We start from the raw sequence: 19,337 nt of genomic DNA, 5'->3' as shown, positions 1-19,337 counted from the left end.
TTTGTGGTGTGAAAATGTGATGACCCTGGTGTTGTGACATTGTATACGAAATCTGGGATCTGCATACCAGAATTTAAATTGGTATCATAGCAGGCATCCTGCTCTATTTCTGGGTGAGATCCAAGGAAGATACTTTATGGTACCATGGACAATGAATGAGGATTTATGAATAGACCACCCATCTTAGATGGCACCAACTATGACTATTGGAAGACACAAATGGTGGCATTCTTAAAATCTATGGATAGCAAGACCTAGAAAGCTGTCATCAAGGGTTGGGAACATCTTGTCGTGAAGGACAAATATGGGAAGTCTACTGCTGGTTTGAAGCCTGAAGAGGACTGGTCTAAGATATAAGATGAACCGACTCTTGGAAACTCCAAAGCTTTGAATGCTCTATTCAATGGAGTCGACAAAAACATATTCAGGTTAATAAACACATGTATTGTGACCAAATATGCATGGGAAATTCTCAGAACCACTCATAAAGGCATATATAAGTGAAGATGTTTAGACTTTAGCTTCTCACTACCAGATTTTAGAATCTAAAGACGAAATATGATGAGAGTATTCATGATTTTCACATGAATATTCTTGAAATAGAAAATTCATCTAGTTCCTTGGGAGAGAAGATGTCATAAGAAAAGCTGGTTAGAAAAATTCTTAGGTCCTTACCTAAGAAATTTGACATGAAAGTCACAACCATTGAAGAAGCCCAAGACACCGGTAACATGAGAGAAGATAAACTTGTTAGGTCACTCCAAACTTTTGAATTGGGTATTAGTGGCATATCTAAAAAGAAGAACAAAAGCATAACCTTTGTGTCCAACACTGAAGATGAAGAGGACCAATGTGACTTGGATATTGGTGAAGGAATAACTAATACTATTGTACTACTTGGCAGATAATTCAACAAGTTGCTGAATAGAATGGACAGAAAGTCAAGACCAAATGTCAAGAACATCCCATATGACATCAGGAATAACAATGACTTTCAGAGAAGAACAAGAACAGAAGAAAAATCTAATCAAGGTAAAGGCATCTAGTGGCATGGGTGTGAAGGATTTGGACACATTAGAGCATAATTCCCTACATATCTCAAGAAACAAAAAAGGGGGTTGTTTGTTTCTTGGTTTGATGATGATAACTCTGAAAGTGAACCTGAGGATGAAGCTGCAAAACATGTAATTACTTTAACTCGAAGATATGATTTTGATGAAGATTCTTGTGATGAATAAGTATCTTAAGATGAACTAGATGTTGGTGTAAGCCCTAGAGGCCAATACTTTTGGTACTTGTATCGAATTATTTATTAATAATAAAAGACTTTTTCTTTATTATGGTTGTTTAATAAAGTCCCTGGAATAGATAGTCCATTTAATGTATTAAATGTGAATTAATCATGAGAACACATTAAACATAAGGACATTATTCTTAAATTATCCATAGTCGAGCTTTAGTGTGAAGTGGGATAACATTAAAGCATTAAGACTATTATGTTTGTAGACTGATGATCACATCTCATGGATCATGGATAAAGAGTTATCAAGTCTTAAACATAGGTATGAATATTAGGAGTAATATTTATACCGGATTGACCCACTGTGAGAATACTATATAGAAAGTTATGCAAGGTGTCATAAGTTATTCTCATGGTGATAATAGTGTATACCACTCTTCGACCTGAAACCATTATGGATCCTAGATGTAGAGTCGAGTGCTTTATTGCTGATCCAACATTGTCCGTAACTGGATAACCATAAAGACAGTTGATGGGTACTCCACAAAGCATGCTGAGGGACATGAGTGTCCTAGATGGAATTTGCCCATCCTGCGTAACAGGATAAATGTCTATGGGCCCAATATTGAACTGGACAAGGGTGACACGGTCTATACCTTGTGTTCAATATAGACATAAGGGCAAAGGGGTAATTATACACATAATTATTATCACAGGAGGTTTTGTCAGATCACATGACATTTTCGTGTCTTGGGTAGCAGTGATGTGTTGCTAGATACCGCTCACTGTTTATTATGTTAAATGCGTGATTTAATATAATTGCCAACGTCGCGAAAACCTATAGGGTCACACACAAAGGACGGATTGATGAGAAATAGAGTAACTAAGGAACACCGTAAGGTACGGTGCACTTAAGTGGGAGACGAAATATGACAAGGTACCAAATACTTAAGTGATTTTGGCATATTATGAGATATGGGCCAAAATACACTTAAGTGGGCTTTTTAGCTTGAAGCCCACACAAGTGGTTCTATAAATAGAACCCCTTGGGTAGAAGCATTGTCACTCCACTCAGACTCAAACTCAAGTGAAGACTTGGAGTTTCGTTTCCCTCTCTCTCTCACTCAAAGCCTTCATTCGTACCAGCTAGCACTGAGATTGAAGGAATCCGTTTGTGTGGACTGAGTAGAGACGTTGTCATCGTTCAACGTTCGTGATCGCTCCGTGGATCTGTATCCAAGGTTTTGATCGTTACAAGGAATCTGCACCAAAGGTTTGAATCGCCACAAGAGGTAACGATTCTATCACTGATCATGCCCATTCGTAAGGATCATTAAAGGATAATATTTTTATATTCCGCTGCGCCTTGGATGGCAATTCTCCTTCACTAGATGCCTCTTACAAAGAACCGTGCATAAGAAGCGAAGAAGTTTGTCAGTTGGGAGAAAAATAGAAGAAAATTATATCTCCGTTGTAGGATGAAAAAGAAAAATATATGTCTACCATCTATGATCTTCAAGATGAGGTGACTCCGTTGACTTCCAAACTTGATAACATGACAAAGTCCGTAAGAATGTTGAACAATGGTTCTGATGTGTTAGATGAAGTTCTGCAAGTTGGGAAAGTGACTGGAGACCTGAGAGGGATAGACTTTAATTATCAATCTTTAAACAAACACGGAGAAAGCCCTGTGACAAACTTTTTTATTCCAAAAAGAGTTCCTGAGCCTATAATGTCTAACCATTTGCCTCAACATCGTGCCAAACATTAGAATACTCAAATTAGAGGCAAGCTATTGCACTGGAGATGTCATTACTCTGGAAAGTTTGGTCATATAAAGCCCTTATGCTTCAAACTGTATGGCTATCCAAGGCATCCAACACAACCTAGGGATAATCAAGGGGTAATTAAAAATAGAAGGGAGTGGATACCCAAGCTTGTCATCACTAGCCTTATATCTCACACCTCTCTTACAGCTTAAGCTAGAGAAGACTGGTACTTTGATAATGGATGCTCTAGACATTGACAGGGGTCAAGAAGTTCTTGGTGGACATCAAGTCTTACTCCACCGGTTATGTCACTTTTGGTGATGGGGCTAAAGGTGAAATTAAAGAAGTTGGAAGACTAGCTTGTACAGGACTTCCGAGTCTTGATGATGTTTTATTGGTAAAAGGTCTGACTGCTAATCAGATTAGTATTAGTCAGTTATATGATCAAGGTCTTAAAGTTAATTTCACTAAGTATGAATGTTTGGTCACTAATGAGAAGAAAGAAGTTCTAATGATGGGAGTCAGGTCTAAGGATAAGTTACTTATAAACATCTCAAGAAATTAATTATTCTTCCACATGCTTGTTGTCCAAAGAAGATGAAGTCAAACTATGGAACCAAAAACTTGGACATTTACATTTAAAAGGCATGAAGAAGATTGTGTCTAAAAAAGCCATAAGAGGTATTCCTAAGCTTAAGATTGAGGGAGGTAAAATCTATGGTGAGTGTCAAATTGGGAAGCAAATCAAGATGTCACACCCAAAGTTGCAACATCAAACTACTTCAAAGGTTCTAGAACTTCTTCACATGGATTTAATGGGGCCCATGCAGGTCGAGAACATTGGTGGGATAATGTATGCCTATGTTGTTGTTGATTATTTTTCAAGATTCACTTGGGTGAACTTCATCAAGGAAAAATAAGATGTCTTTGAAGTCTTCAAAGATTTATGTCAAAGGCTTCAAAGAGAAAAAGAAAGTGGAATTGTCAGGATTAGAACTGACCATGGCAAGGAATTTGAAAATAGCAAATGTGCTGAATTTTGCTCCACTGAAGGTATTGGCCATGAGTTCTCTTCTCCCATCACCCCTCAGCAAAATGGAGTTGTTGAGCGCAAGAATATGACTCTTTAAGAGTCATCCATAATCATGTTTCATGCTAAGCATCTTCCCTACCAATTTTAGGATGAAGCAATGAATACTGCCCGCTATATTCATAATATGGTCACTATGAGAATTGGTACTTCAACTACTCTCTATGAATTATGGAAAGGGAGGAAGTCTACTGTCAAATACTTTCATGTGTTTGGAAGTAAATGTTACATCTTGGCTGATCGAGAACAAAGAAGAAAAATGGATCCCAAAAGTGATGAAGGAATATTTCTGGGTTACTCTACAAACAACAGAGCTTATAGGGTCTTCAAATCAAGGACCAAAGTCATGATGTAATCCATTAATATTGTAGTGGATGATACAATCATGGAGAAAGGAACCGATGTCGAAGAAGATGTTGGAACATCATCTCAGCAGACCGATACTTCTGAAAATGAGGGAGTTATTGGGTTAAACAGTGAACCACTAGGTGCTGAACCAGACAACCATCAAGCCAACAAAGGTCCCTCTATTAGAATTCAGAAAGATCATCCCAAATAACTTATTATTGGAAACTTTAATGAAGGGATCACTACTAGATCCATAAATATGATATCAAATGCTTGCTTTGTCTCAAAGTTTGAACCTAAAAATGTGAAGGAGGCCTTGGCTGATGAATTCTAAACCAATGCTATGCAAGAAGAACTAGGGCAGTTTATAAGGAACAAAGTATGGGATCTAGTTCCTAGGCCTGAAGGGATAAATGTTACTGGGACAAAATGGATCTACAAGAACAAATATGATGAAAAAGGAGTTTTGACCATAAACAAGACTAGACTTGATGCACAAGGACACACTCAAATTTGAAGGGGTTGACTTTGATGAGACTTTTAGTCGTGTTCCTCGTCTTAAGTCCATAAGATTTCTTTTAGGAGTGACTTATTTGCTTAAATTTAAGCTATTTCAGATGGATGTAAAAAGTGCCTTTTTAAATGGGTACTTAAATGAAGAAGTGTATGTTGAAAAACCCAAGGGGTTCATAGATCTTAACTTTCCAGATCATGTTTACAAACTAAGGAAATATCTTTATGGATTAAAGCAAACACCTAGGGCTTGGCATGAAAGACTAACTGAGTTCCTTGTCAATAATGGCTACATGAAAGAAGGAATAGATAAGACCTTGTTTGTTAAAGAAGAGCATGGTAAACTCATGATATCTCAAATATATGTTGATGGCACTGTGTTTGGAGGGATGTCAAATCAGATGGTTGTAAGACCCCAATTTTGACCCTAAGATCCCTCATGGCATCATAACATTGCATTTGCATTTCGCCTCAAGGATCATAGCATCTTGGCTCCTTACCTTTGGGGTGGGATCTCTTTTGTGAGTTGGTTTGAGATCACCAAGCATACTTGAATTGTATATTATTGCTTTTCTCATTTTATTTACTAACCAAAAGCACAACAATATGTCACTAACATCTCTTGTTTGCAGCTTGAGCAGTCACAAGGTCTAAAGCTTCTAGGAGATCCTATGTGCATTGATATGGCCAAGAGAAGATGAAAGCAAGCATGGTAATGGTTACCAAAGCTATCATCCATCAAATATACCTCCCAAGTGTCTGAATTCATCATTTTGATAAAAGCAAATCAAGGGGGTTTGAGGTTTGTTTCCCAAGGAAACCCTAATTCATCTGTTCATCAACTATGCCTTGCTCGTGAAGCAATCTCAACCCATGGTCAAAGACAATCAAGGGAAGTTCTTTCATTCATCATTTCATGCATATTTGAGCTTAATTGAGTGTCCTCAATCATCAATTCATCAAAATATGGGGTGTGGACTTGAGAAGTTGATCAGTCAATTCATCTGACTATTTTGAAATACACTGAGACCTAACGTTTTATGTGTTTATCAAATGGAAATTACCCCAAGATAAAAAATGTTCTTAAGGACTATATTAACAACTTTCATGTTCATCAAAAATTTATTTGAATCTTGGGAGGTCATCATCCATTCAAAGACATTATAGGTCATTTTAATTGAAACCCTAATTTTGGGTCAACTTCCCAAGAACATAACTCCTTCATTGTTCATGATTTTGAGGTGAGATCAAATGCATTAGAAAGCTTAATATGTATCATTCAAATGTTATGTTGAGAAAAATTCCAAAATCTCAAAATAAATATATGTGATAATGCAAAACATTATAGGTCACTTTGGACCAAATGCATTGAAATGTGAAAAAGTCCAACTTCAAGTGCCCATAACTTTTTCATAAAAAATCCAAATGATGCAAAATCTAAGTCCAAATTGATTTTGTTGAAAAGATCTACAACTTTCATGTTGAAGATTTTGTCATTTGGAACTTGCATCATTGAGACAGAAGGGCTTGAACTTTGGCCCATTTTGAAAATCTCACATATGCATGTTTTGCACCCTACACTTCATGTCCAATTTTCATCAATTTCCAAGGCCCAAATGGAGTTTTGATCAACATAAAAAATGATCCTTATGCAATAAGCTTTCCAACCATTACTCATGAGGTGGTGTTTCCATTTTTGGCATAGCATTTTCGAAGACTTGAATATTATAGTGCAATTTTGGAAGATCATTTAATTTGCCTTGCATGAGCTAATATAGTCCAATCTGCACGTCCATTTTGCTTTCATCATGCATCAACTTTCAATTCCAGTTGGAATTGGGCCCTCCATGCGCCTGTACAGGCCCATGCATGGAGGCCCTTTCCATTCATGCAAGCATTTTGATCATGCATTTCAACTTGCTTCTCCTATAAATACAAGGCCAATGCTCTTCACTTCTTCAACCTTAAGGCGCCCCAATTGCTGCTAAACGGAAACCTCAACCCTCACTAAAGGAATTAGTTCATTTTGCTCTCAAAATTTCATATCTGAAATTTGGTTTCCTTGATCAATTTTCAGATCTTAAAGTTCCTAAACCTTTTCTCCTTGATCTATAGTGTCAACTGTAAGCATTAGCATCCAAGGATTGTGACTCAAAGCCTTTCAAATCAAAGGTTCATACCAACTGTTATTTTCTTCGAATCTGCTTGCATAGTGCTAAATTCTCATTGTTGTTGTGTGATATGAAGTCCTCTGCATAGAGGCAACATTGCTGTGCTTTCAATTTTTGAAAATCATGAAGTTCATATGAACACCACAGATCTTCCACTTCTGATTTCTCTCCATATAGAGATCTAGAATGGATTTGAGTGGTACAGGGGTGATGTACATCACCCCAGCTCTCGATTGATGCCTGGATCGTGCCTTTTGGTTACCATTTTAATTTCTGCAACTTTGGACTTGGCCGGAGCTTGGCCGGAGAAGACGGTGGCGCTGGCCACCGTCTGGTTCCCAGATTTGATCTGGAGCGTCCATCTCTGTTTCCAGATTCCATCATACATGTCCATTGTTATGACTTATTTAATGGCTTGGTGTATCACGTTTGACCAGCGTGTATGGTGAACACGCGCTTCTTAGCCGTCTGATGATCCACGTCAATTAATGAATCATCATCAGACGGCTCACGCTTTTTTCCAATTTCTATTTTCTGATTTTTATTTTCATTTTATTATTTTAATTCCCTTTCTCTTTAAAAATTCATATCTCTCTCATTATTGGTCCAAAAATTATGGGACCAATTTCATTCTTCTCCTTTTAACTTCTACTTTCTAAAAATGATTTTTAATATTTTTTATTTTATCATTTGATATTTTTTAGTAATTTTCTCTTTTCTGGTTATTTTTAATTCATTTAAAATAGTTTTTGATATCCAAAAAAATACAAAAATATTTTTCCAACCTCTTTGAATGATGATAAATCTATGAAAAATATTCTCATCAATTTATTAATTGATTTGAGATTTATTTGAGATTTTAGTTTAATTAGGTTATTTTTATGCATTTTTAATTGATTTAAAATAGTTTCTGACTTCTAAAAATGCTGAATTTTTTTGCTAAACTTTGTTTGACCTTGTTGAACTTGGGATAATTTACTTGGACTTTTCAAAGTTGATTTGAAGTAAGTTTGAAGTTTGACATTTCTTTATTATTTTAATTCAAGATTTATTTTAATATTAAAAAATGCCAAAAATATTTTATTTGTTTCTTGACTTCTAATCTTCATTTTGCTTATGTTTTCTATTGTTTGACCTTGATCTTCTCTACCTTTGGTCAATACTTGTTGATTATCTCATTCCATTTCCATTTATGCACTTTATTTCTTCATCTTCTTCTTTTTCTTTTTCTTTTTCTTTTTTGATCAATGAGTTAGAGATTGGTGGTTAGCATTGATACATAGAGGTTTAATCTTCCTTGATTCAAATCTAATTCATTTTGATCATGAATCAAATGAATGGCTTTGCATTAAGGATAGGTTGCTTCATAAATCATGCAAAGAACCTAAATCAATACAAGATCATTTCTCATCTTCTTTTTGGCATGGCAAGTTGTTGGAGTTTGATTCACTAATCAAAACCTCTAACTTGTGTTATTGCCTACATTATTATTGACCGGACTCAGATAGTTGTGACTTCTACATAAGTCCAATTACGATTGCTTAGCATAGCGCTAAATTTGCCTTATGGCACACTAACTCTAACACTAACCATTAACCATTAACATTTACTTCTTGCTCTTTACCTTTATGCAATTTACTATTCTTGTACATATTATTCATTTGCTTTTTCCCTTTGCTCATTTGGACACATGTTTATGTTAATGCAATTTGCCTTTGGCTCACTTGAGCATATAATTGTGTATATATTATTGTGCTTGTGTTTTTGTTTTGATTGTTGTGGACCAAATGCAAAATGGACAAATGGACTTAGTTTTTAGGACATTCCCTATGCAAAATTGGAGTAAAATGCCTATTGTTGAAGATGGATTAGAAGGATCAAATCTCTAAACTCACTCTTGTCCATTCTTGAATTACTTCATAGAACTCTTTGATGTGTGTGCTTTTGTGCTAGGGAATCCTATTTGAGCCAAATTGAAGAACCATTGCCATGTTCATCCAAAGTGAAAGATACAAGATCCATTGGGGATCTTCTAAGAGCTTGTTTGATTATGTTGATTGCTTGAGCTTACACTTATTTTGCTTGCATATTCCAAAGGATGGGAGCTACTTGGATCATCAATATGCTCTCAAGAGAGGAACTCCATTTGTGGTCTTGTTTCTTATCCTTCATCTCTTGTATGATTAGGACTTTAGCCATTCTTCTTCTTCCCTCCACTCTAACCCAAGCCAAAACTTTTGTGCAAACATTTAACATTTCTTTCTAAACATTAGAAACCTAAGCCTTATGCTTTTGATTTTTAAACTTTATTTTCATAACACTTATTTTGAATTAAATCTTTAAGTCAAATTTGACCATATTTTGTAAATACTTTTCATTGGTAAATATAACTCATTTAAATACTTTTGTGGTTTCAATGGCCACTTTCTTAATCAAAACTTTTCATAACCTTTAGCTATTAGGTTTGAGTTATCCTTGAGTTAGATGTAATACTCACCTATATCCTTAGTGATGGACAATGAGTCTTCCATGCTTATTATAGGGTTAACCCCTCACTAGCATGTTGAAGCTATCCTCACATGGTGGATTTGTGGTTTTAGGTCGAGTTTTCTCCCTTGGATAACAAAAGACCTTAAGGCTTTTGGACCAATCAATTCACCAACTCATTTTGAATTTTTTACCCCGAACTACGAGGTTTTGATCCTAATCTTTTTTAAGATGGTACGTAGGCAATGGGTTTATCCATCCAAACACAAATTGTAATTAACTTGTATATTCTCTTCTCATCTCTTCAATCATGTTTGCACAAACAAATTTTCACAAAATACCAACCTTACAACAAGTGTGAAAAGGGATCCCTAGGAGTACCTAGGATGTTTTGGGTGCTTAAAACCTTCCCATTGCATAACCAACCCCCTTACCCCGATCTCTGACATTTTTACTAGTTTTTGATTCGATAAAACTTTTAGGTTTTTGTTCGCTTTCTAACCATTCCTTTGGATAAATAGAAGTGCGGTGGCGACTCGACTTGTATGGTTTACCTTGGATTTAGTTAATATCTCTAATGCTAACGAATGCCCCACTACAATGGTCCAACATTTTGTCAGGCAGATGCAATCTGAATTTGAGATGAGTCTTGTTGGTGAATTGACTTACTTTCTTGGTCTTCAAGTCAAACAAATGGATGCTAATATCTTTATCTCTCAAAGCAAGTATGCTAAGAGTATAGTAAAGAAGTTTGGCATGGAAAATGCAAGTCACAAAAGGACACCTGCACCAACCCACTTGAAGTTAACTAAAGATGAAAAAGGTATATATGTGGATCAAGGTCTGTACATGAGTATGATTGTAAGTTTGTTGTAACATGTAGAGCAGACCTGACATTACATTTGTTGTAGGAGTGTATGAAAGATATCAATCTGAGCCTAAAAAGAGTCATATTACTCAAGTGAAACGGATCCTGAAATACATCAATGGGACTAGTGACTATGGAATGTTGTACTATCATAATGCAAATTCCATGCTTATAGGATACTGTGATGCAGATTGGGCAGGTAGTGCTGATAATAGAAAGAGAAATTTTGGAGGATGTTTCTTCTTGGGAAATAATCTTATATCTTGGTTCAACAAGAAGCAAAACTGTGTGTCATTGTCAACGACTAAGGCCGAATATATTGCAGCAGAAAGCAACTGCTCTCAATTAATTTGGATGAAACAAATGCTAGAGGAATATAATGTCCAATAAGATGTCATGACATTATATTGTGATAATCTAAGTGCTATCAACATATCTAAGAATCCCATTTAACACATCATAACTAAGTATATTGATTTTCATAATCGTTTTATCAGAGATCTTGTTGAAGAAAAAATTGTTACTCTTGAGCATGTATCCACTAAGAAGCAACATGAAGATATTTTCACTAAAGAATTGGATGCAAATTAGTTTGAGAAGTTAAGGGGCGAATTGGGTATTTGCATGCTTGAAGAATTATAGCAATTACTGATATGGAGGTATGCAAATCAAATTTTCTCTTCCCTCCATTTAATGGTGCATAAAACTTAAGGAAAATCATTACAAACTTTCCTTATTTTCTCAACACGCCACCCTACCTACTCCATCAATATCATTCACGCCATTCATAAAAACCTGCTGATCATCAATCTCGGTTACCATCATCTCATTGCTCTCTTTTTAGACTTCAATTCTCAAAATCAAAATTCCAAATGTCTCAACCTTCTGTCTCAACTTCCATCAAGCAATCGAACCCTAGGAGTGTCGATACTAATGTAGGTCATTCTGAAGTCATTATTGATGTCGGTCCTCTCTCTCTCTCTCTCTCTCTCTCTCTCTCTCTCTCTCTCTCTCGTTCCTGGACATGCAACCCCTATAAGGAAGCCTAAAATAACTGCTTCGAGAAAGGGCAAGCCCTCTAAAGTAAGTACCTTTTCATCTCCATCTATGGATGCTAGTGATGTAAGAAATCTTGAACCCTTTACTATTGTCAAGAAACCTCATTCGATGACTAGCCTGTACCTTGATCCTACTAATGTCAAACAAAATGTTGATGCTTCTGTAAAAATCTATTTTGTTCCAGAAATTATAGGAAATGTTGAAACCTCTGAAAACACTAATAAACCTAGATATGTTACCACTCTGAGTAAATCTAGTATGATAGTTGCTGAAAGAGACAATGTTGATAAAAATATTCGTGTGTTGATTTCTCAAGTTTTGGGTATTGAACCTAAGACTGGTATTGTGCCGTATATCTCCACATCCTTGGGCCAAACTGATAACCCTACTAAAACCCCTCTTGATAAATCTGATGGAAATGTTTCTACTCAGTCCCCTGAAAAATCAGAAGAAAAAGATGATTCTGATGGCACGTTTGGTGATTTGTCGGATAAAGAAGAAAACTCTGTTGAGAAGAAGGACCAATCTACAGACATTGAAAATATAGATGATCTGGACTCTGATGATGAGCCAATTGGTAAGATATTGTCTCCAGGAATATCTAAAAGGTTAAAGAGAAGGAAAGGGAAAGCGGTTGAGTCCTCTAGCAAGCCCTCCAAATCTCTCAAGAGAAGTACTAGTGTTGGCCCTACAAAAGGGTGGAGCAAGGTTGTTAATCCTGTCACCAAAAAGAGATACCTAAAGAGGAAGGAAGCCTCATCTGCTTCTAGTGAGTCAACATGGTGTTCAAGACATCATTTTTGCTACAAGAAAGCAAACTTCTGGGAAGAAGATTCCAGCAAAAATTTATGAAGTTCCAATTGAATCTCCTTTCACTTTGTTGAGAATGTAGAAAAGTGGAATTTCGTTTACCAAAGAACACTGGCTTTGGAAAGAGAACTTGGAAAATATTCTTTTGAGTGCAAAGAAGTTATGGGTATGATTCAAGAAGCCGGATTGATGAAAAGTGTGACTAGCTTTGGCAAGTGTTATGAAATTCTTGTTAAGGAATTCATTGTGAATATATCTAAGGAGTGTGATAACAAGAGGAGTAAGGAGTTTAGAAAGGTGTATGTGAGAGGAACATGTGTGGAGTTCTCTCCTGAAATCATAAATAGGTTTTTGGGCAGAAGTGAAGAAGAGCAAGCTGAAGTGGAAGTTTCTGACAATGTCATTTGCATAGAAATTATAGCAAAGCAAGTAAAGGAATAACCTAGAGAAGGGAAGTTGTCAGTAGGCTGCTTGAGTGTAAAGTATGCAGTACTGCACATAATTGGAGCTGCTAATTTGGTGCCAACTAATCATACTTCTAACATTGCTACATGATTGGGTAAGTTTATTTATATTGTAGGGACCAAAACAAATTTTGACTTTGGATCCAATGCCTTTGAACAAACAATGAAGCATGCTGCCTCATTTGCTGTGAAGATGCCTATAGCCTTTCCCTCATTAATTTATAGTATTATACTGAGTCAACACCCAAGTATTTTGCTCAGTTTTGATGGTGCTTGCAAAAGATATCCCCCTCTGTCATTACATTATAGGCTTTTCACGTGGAAACATGTTCCAGATATTGTCATGACATCTGACCAGAAACCTACAGGTCTACTACTAGGACATGAATCCTTGATGAACTAAAAAACACCTACAAAACCTTGGATGAAACTGTCAAAGTTTATATTGAAAGGAAGAGCAAGCTTGAGATCCTGCTAAAGGCTTTGTCTGAAGAAGAGGGAAATCTGGATGGTGATAATGCGGGTGAAGAAGATGCTAATGAAAAGGTTATGATGAAAGTGATGATAAAGAGACAACCAGTAGTGATGAAGACTGAAGTGTTATGTTTCTTATAATTTTTTTGTGCTTCTGGATGTTTTCTTTTTATGGGTCATGCCCTGAATATTTTTGCACTTTTAGTGCTTTTGGTTTGTAAATTAACTGATTATTTGCTCTGTTACTTCTAAGTTTGATTGTGTTTGTCAATCTTTTGGCTAAAAAGGGGGAATAGTTCTTGTGATCTATTTGTGGTTTTTTTTATAGCCTTGTTATAACTCCTGCCCCTTGAGGGGGATTGGCTCTTGCCCTTGTTCTACTACTCAGGGGGAGCATATGCTTTTCTAGCTTATGGTGATATGCTAGTACGTGTGGGCTATTAGTTTTTTTTGAAGTCAAATCAAATGTCTTGACATCCTGATGTAGAGAATTTATTTTCATCTTAAGCAGGTTCTACGTGTGAGAGTTTAATTCTCTCTGTTGTGAGGCTAAGTTTTTGTTTCTGCTGCGCTTGCCTCTATTGTTTTTTATTTCAGAGAAGATCGTGTTTTTTATGCTTGTGTGTTGTTTATATTGCACCTTAGTGCTGTGTTCTTTACCCTCTTTCTAGTTGGGTTATGCAAAGGTTGTTTTAGCCAAAACATTCCAAATGGGGAGATTGTTAAGTCTGTTGTGTAGTGATTGGCTGCATTTTGGAAAAACATGTACTCAAGCAAGATGTTGGACAAGATATCCTGACATGCTGGTTCAACATTGGAGTGTGCCCTGTTTCAGTTTCTTGAAAGGTTTGTTTCTATTGTGAGATATCTGAAGATCCTCTGAAGATTTATTTTACGAGCTGTGTGGTTCAAGAAACACGTGTTTTAAAAGCAAATGACTATTTGTGCTTTGCCGTGTTTCCAAAGTAAGGATGTCAAAACACTTTAGGAAACATCTGATATGATGGAATCAAATCTATAAAATATTGTGTAGCAGTCCTTGGATCTGCTATTGATCAAGCCCGAAGCCCATGCCTTTCTAGGGCCATTTAAAGACCGTTTCTAACCCTAAGAATGTAATAAAGCAATGATGTAAGTTGTCTTTGTTAGGGTTTAGTTTTCTTTGTTATTTGCGAGCCATTCGAGTATCTCTTCCATACTTGAATTGGACTTGTGTTATTGAGTTGTAATTATGAATCACTCATGATATTTTAAGCAAGAGGGGATTCAGTTTTGTGTCCTATGTTTACTATAAGAAGTCGTTGTCACAATTGTGTGATTGAAGGGAAGTGAGAGGGGTCTCATATCTAGGAGAGTCTTAGATAGAAACTTCCACGGGTAGAGATTAGGTGAGAAGTTTGTAAAATTTGAGGTTGTTTAGAACTTCAAACTAGTTATGTTATAGTAGATTTCCTTCTTGGCTTGGATGCCCCCAGATGTAGGTGACGTTGCACCGAACTGGGTTAACAACTATTTGTGTTATTTACTTTGTGCTACTTACTTAAACACTGATATTGTTTGTGGCGTGACAATGTGCTGATCCTAGTGTCGTGACATCGTATACGACATCTGAGATCTGCATACCAGAATTTCATCTTGGATCACAAGGAGTCATTGCTGCAATACCTTTTGAGTAGAACGATCCAGGCTATACCTTTACGGATTCACAATGGTAGTTGACTAAGACAGAGTGGCTGCATAGTTACTTTGAGGGGGGGGGGGGTCATTTGTTATCTTTGAACAAACTTGTTGTAGCCCTTGGGGAAAAACTGTAATAGTTGTACTCTTTGGTTCATTGTTATGAATATAAAAGGGTTCCTTTCATTATCGGTTTTGTCTTATTGCCTTTATTTCCTATGCTTTATGTTTACTTACAACAAATAAAAACTCAAGAATTCCTTGGAAAATTGATTGGAAAAAATAACAATCAAAATATTTTTCCATAACATATCATTCATTCATGTGCACTTTTCTATCCAAAAACAAAATGATTACGCTCGTCTTCATCCTCTTTAGAAAGACGACAAATCGACATCGGTATAACACTAGAGCCAACAAACAGAGAATCATGTCTGAATACAAACAAGAGAATGCTACAACCAGGGAGACCTTAGCTCAACTACAAGGTAAGATAGGTACCATCTTGGAACATTTCAAAGCTCAGAGAGACAATGCTGTTGTTGTAAATCCAATTGACACTACTATTATAACTACTACTGACACCGCTCTTGTTATGGTGGATCCCGTTGACATTGTTGACAAACATGTTGCTGTAATCCAACCTCTCTTTCCAACTGGCCCTAGTAGGTTTACTGCTGCCTACCAATAAGGAATGCCTCTTAACTACACTTCATAGTTTGCTAGTGGGAATCTTTTTATGCCGTACCAACTCTTCACTGCTTCTTCTTTCAACATGAATTCTGCTTCCTTCCCATGGGGGATTCTAAATCATTTCTCCCTTAAAAGGGATGAAACTGAAGAGACTCGTTAGCCTGCTATGAAGAGACCAAGAGCCCGAGTATAGGGGCCCTCTTATCACTTTCCAAATTCCTGCTCAAACAACTCAAACAAGTCCTTATGTGTTTGCTACTATGGTTTAACCATTTTTGAACAACAGTGCGCTCTAGTACGCTTATTATGGGGCACCATTTGCTCCCAATGTGCAACCTGGGGGGAAGTTTTCTCAAGAAGGCACTCCAACTACTCATACTCTGAAGCCTACCTTGTTGTATCAGATGTATCCGTCATTCATGCCGCAACCACCGTCTGCTCAGAATGTTGCTCAACCTCCTCCAAGGGTTGTTACTCAAAGGGTACCTGGGTTCAATCAACCCAGGCCTACAAATGATAACATTTTAGTGGAAAGGAGTCACACTATCAAAGGCTTCTTTGCTCATGGTTTGAATGCTAGAGAGTTGTGCTTAGTGCCAAATGTCGTGCTCCCACAAAAATTCAAGGTACCTCATTTTCCCCAGTACAAAGGTTTGAGTTGTTCTTGCAGTCACGTCACCATGTACTGCAGGAAGATGGCTTCTTATATTGATAATGATGAGTTACCGATCCATTGATTCCAAGATAGCCTATCTGGGGCATCATTGGATGGTACATGAATTTGGAACCAGGGAAGGTAAGGACATGGAAAAACATTCTTGAATCAATACAAGTATAATCTATATATGGCTCTTACAAGATTGCAGTTACAGAATTAGGCACAAAGTGTAAGTTAGGAATGAGCCTAAGAGGGGGGGGGGGGTGAATTAGGATTTTAGAAAATTTATTCTGATTTGGTGGATAAAGGTTCTTTTCTTTTCTGGATTGATAAGATGATGAAAGTGGTAAAGAGCGGAAAATAAAGAACACCAGGAACTATACTGGTTCCCCTTACAACTTGAGAGTACTCCAATCCCCTTACAATGTGTAAGAGATTTTATTATTGTTAGATCTCCTAAAATAAGCCTCTAACTAAGTGATAAAGAACAATCTTCTTGAAAACTTAAATCACAAGAAAAGAAAACAATCCTTCCTTTTCTTGACACTTATCTCCAACAATCCTGGACGATAAGCAACACACCTTAATACCAAACAATTCTTAGTACTTAGGATTTTACAGAGTAATTTTGAATGAATATGAATATTTGTAGTGGACAAGATTTTAATCAATTAATTAGAATCTTCTTCTCTTTCATAATATGAAGGTTCAAGACAAAATAATCTCTAAATGCTCAAGAATACTTTTGAAGAAAATGATATGAAAATATATTTTCAAAAGTATTTGTATATGAAAATTTAGATGAAGATGAATGCAGAGAGATTTTGTAGTTTGATTGAAAGAGGTGAAAGTGAAATGAAAATATAAAGAGTATTTATAGTATGAATGCATCCTTTCAACATAACATGGCAATGGTTAAAATAGAAATCCGAGAATTGTTGATGAAAAGATGTAAAGCTTTGCCATGAAGGGTTATGATGAAATGGTGTATTGAGTGAAGAAATAAAATTCAGACTTTTTCAAAAATTTCCCAGCATCAATCGATTGGCACATATGACAAATCGATTGACATAGGCCAAAAACTGAAAAATACACTAGGATCAATCGATTTCTTTAAGGCATCAATCGACTGGTTCAGCTTTGGAAGCGAAAAATGTTAAAACAGAAAGTTTGATCAATTGATTGACATACAGGACCAATCGATTGGTCCAAACAAAAAATTAAAATTTTTTCTAAGTTAAAATACTTTTGAATATGCAATGTTTTAAACATCATTTTAAAAGAAAAATCATGATAGAAAATGTTTTTTACAATGAGCACATAATGCATGATCCACTAGAAGTATATTGTCAAGAAGATCATATACCTTAACTTGATCCATGAACATCTTTGAGAAAGGTTTTGATAGGATCTTTATTTTTCATTCTTTTGATATGGAGAGTCTTGAAATATTGTCTTCATAAAAAACATGTAGGAAACTTGTCTTCACATTCTCCCCCTTTTTGATGATGACAACCGATCTTTAAGCTTGAACTCAAACTCCCCCTATCTCTTGAAAGTAAGGCTTTGAAAACTCCCCCTATCTTGAACACTAGTGTAAGACCCCAATTTTGACCCTAAGATCCCTCATGGCATCATAACATTGCATTTGCATTTGCCTCAAGGATCATATCATCTTGGCTCCTTAACCCTAGGGTGGGAACTTTTGTGAGTTGGTTGAGATCACCAAGCATGCTTGAATTTTATATTATTGCTTTTCTTATTTTGTTTACTAACCAAAAGCACAAAAATATGTCACTAACATCTTTTGTTTTGTAGCCTGAGCAATCATAAGATCTAAGGCTCCTAAGAGACCCTATGCCCATTGATATGGCCAGGTAGAGATGAAAGCAAGCATGACAATGGTTCCCAAAGATCTAATTCATCATATATGCCTCCGAAGTATATCAATGTGTCAATTTGATTAAAGCAAACCAAAGGGCTTGAGGCTTGATTCCCAAGGAAACCCTAATTCAACTATTCATCAACTGTGCCCTGCTCATGAAGCAACCTCAACCCATGATCAAATAAAATCAAGGGAAGTTATTTCACTCATAATTTCATGCGTACTTGAGCTTATTTGAGTGTCCTCAATCATTAATTCATCAAGATTTGAGGCATGAACTTGAGAAGTTGATCAGTCATCTCATCTGACTATTTTTGAAGTACACTAAGACCTAACTTTTGATGTGTTTGTCAAATGGAGATGACCCCAAGAGAAACAATGTTCTTAAGAACCATATAAACAACTTTCATGTTCATAAAAAATTTATTTGAAGCTTGTAAGGTCATCATCCATTTCAAAATATTATAGGTCATTTTGACTGAAACCCTAATTTTAGGTCAACTTCCCAAGAACATAACTCATTCATTTTTTAGGATTTTGAGGTGTGATCAAATGAATTGGAAATTTTAAGATGTCTACTTAATTTGTTATGTTGAGAAAATTTTCATAATCCTAAAAGAAACACATGTGATAATGCAAAACATTATAGGTCACTTTGGACCAAAGGCATTGAAATGTGAAAAAGTCCAACTTCAAGTGCCCATAACGTTCTCATCAAAAATCCAAATGATGAAAAATTTGAGTCCAAATTGATTATATTGAAACGATCTAAAACTTTGATGTTGAAGGTTTTATCATTTGGAGCTTGTATCATTGAAACAGAAGGGCTTGAAGTTGACCATTTTTGGAAATTTTCACATACACATATTTTGCACCTTGCACTTCATGATCAATTTTCATCAATTTCCCAATTCCAAATTAAGTTTTGTTCAACATAACAATTGATCCTCATGTTAAGAGCTTTCTAACCATTACCCATAAGGCTATGTTTTATTTTTGGAAGTAGCATTTTCAAAGAGGAGAAAGTGTTGGTACATTTTTAGAAACTTGATTCAAACTTTATGCATGAGCCAAATACACCTCATCTGCATGTCCAAAACACATTTGTTGATGTAAAGCTTGCCATTCCAA

General features: G+C 36.1%; 2 protein-coding genes across 2 annotated transcripts; both read left to right on the top strand.

Moving 5' to 3' along the window:
- The first annotated feature begins 10,218 nt into the window (after positions 1-10,218).
- Positions 10,219-10,876, top strand: LOC127080368 (secreted RxLR effector protein 161-like). Its single transcript, XM_051020694.1, has 2 exons — positions 10,219-10,441; positions 10,530-10,876. Exons 1-2 carry the CDS (start codon positions 10,219-10,221, stop codon positions 10,874-10,876), a joined length of 570 nt encoding a protein of 189 aa, XP_050876651.1.
- Positions 10,877-11,593: 717 nt separating this feature from the next.
- On the top strand, positions 11,594-12,796 carry LOC127080367 (uncharacterized). Its single transcript, XM_051020693.1, has 2 exons — positions 11,594-12,314; positions 12,438-12,796. The coding sequence occupies exons 1-2, from the start codon at positions 11,594-11,596 to the stop codon at positions 12,794-12,796; spliced, it is 1,080 nt and encodes a 359-aa protein (XP_050876650.1).
- The last annotated feature ends 6,541 nt before the right edge of the window (positions 12,797-19,337 follow it).

Source organism: Lathyrus oleraceus, chromosome 5 (assembly GCF_024323335.1).
Source record: "Lathyrus oleraceus cultivar Zhongwan6 chromosome 5, CAAS_Psat_ZW6_1.0, whole genome shotgun sequence".
NCBI lineage: Eukaryota > Viridiplantae > Streptophyta > Magnoliopsida > Fabales > Fabaceae > Lathyrus > Lathyrus oleraceus.
This window is presented reverse-complemented; position numbering and strand designations above follow the sequence as displayed.

Coding starts and splice junctions, on each gene's coding strand:
- LOC127080367 (XM_051020693.1), top strand. CDS start 11,594: ATGGATGCTAGTGATGTAAGAAATCTTGAACCCTTTACTATTGTCAAG. Junction 12,315..12,437: donor GGAAGCCTCATCTGCTTCTA/GTGAGTCAACAT, acceptor TTGAGAATGTAG/AAAAGTGGAATTTCGTTTAC.
- LOC127080368 (XM_051020694.1), top strand. CDS start 10,219: ATGGTCCAACATTTTGTCAGGCAGATGCAATCTGAATTTGAGATGAGT. Junction 10,442..10,529: donor GTTAACTAAAGATGAAAAAG/GTATATATGTGG, acceptor CATTTGTTGTAG/GAGTGTATGAAAGATATCAA.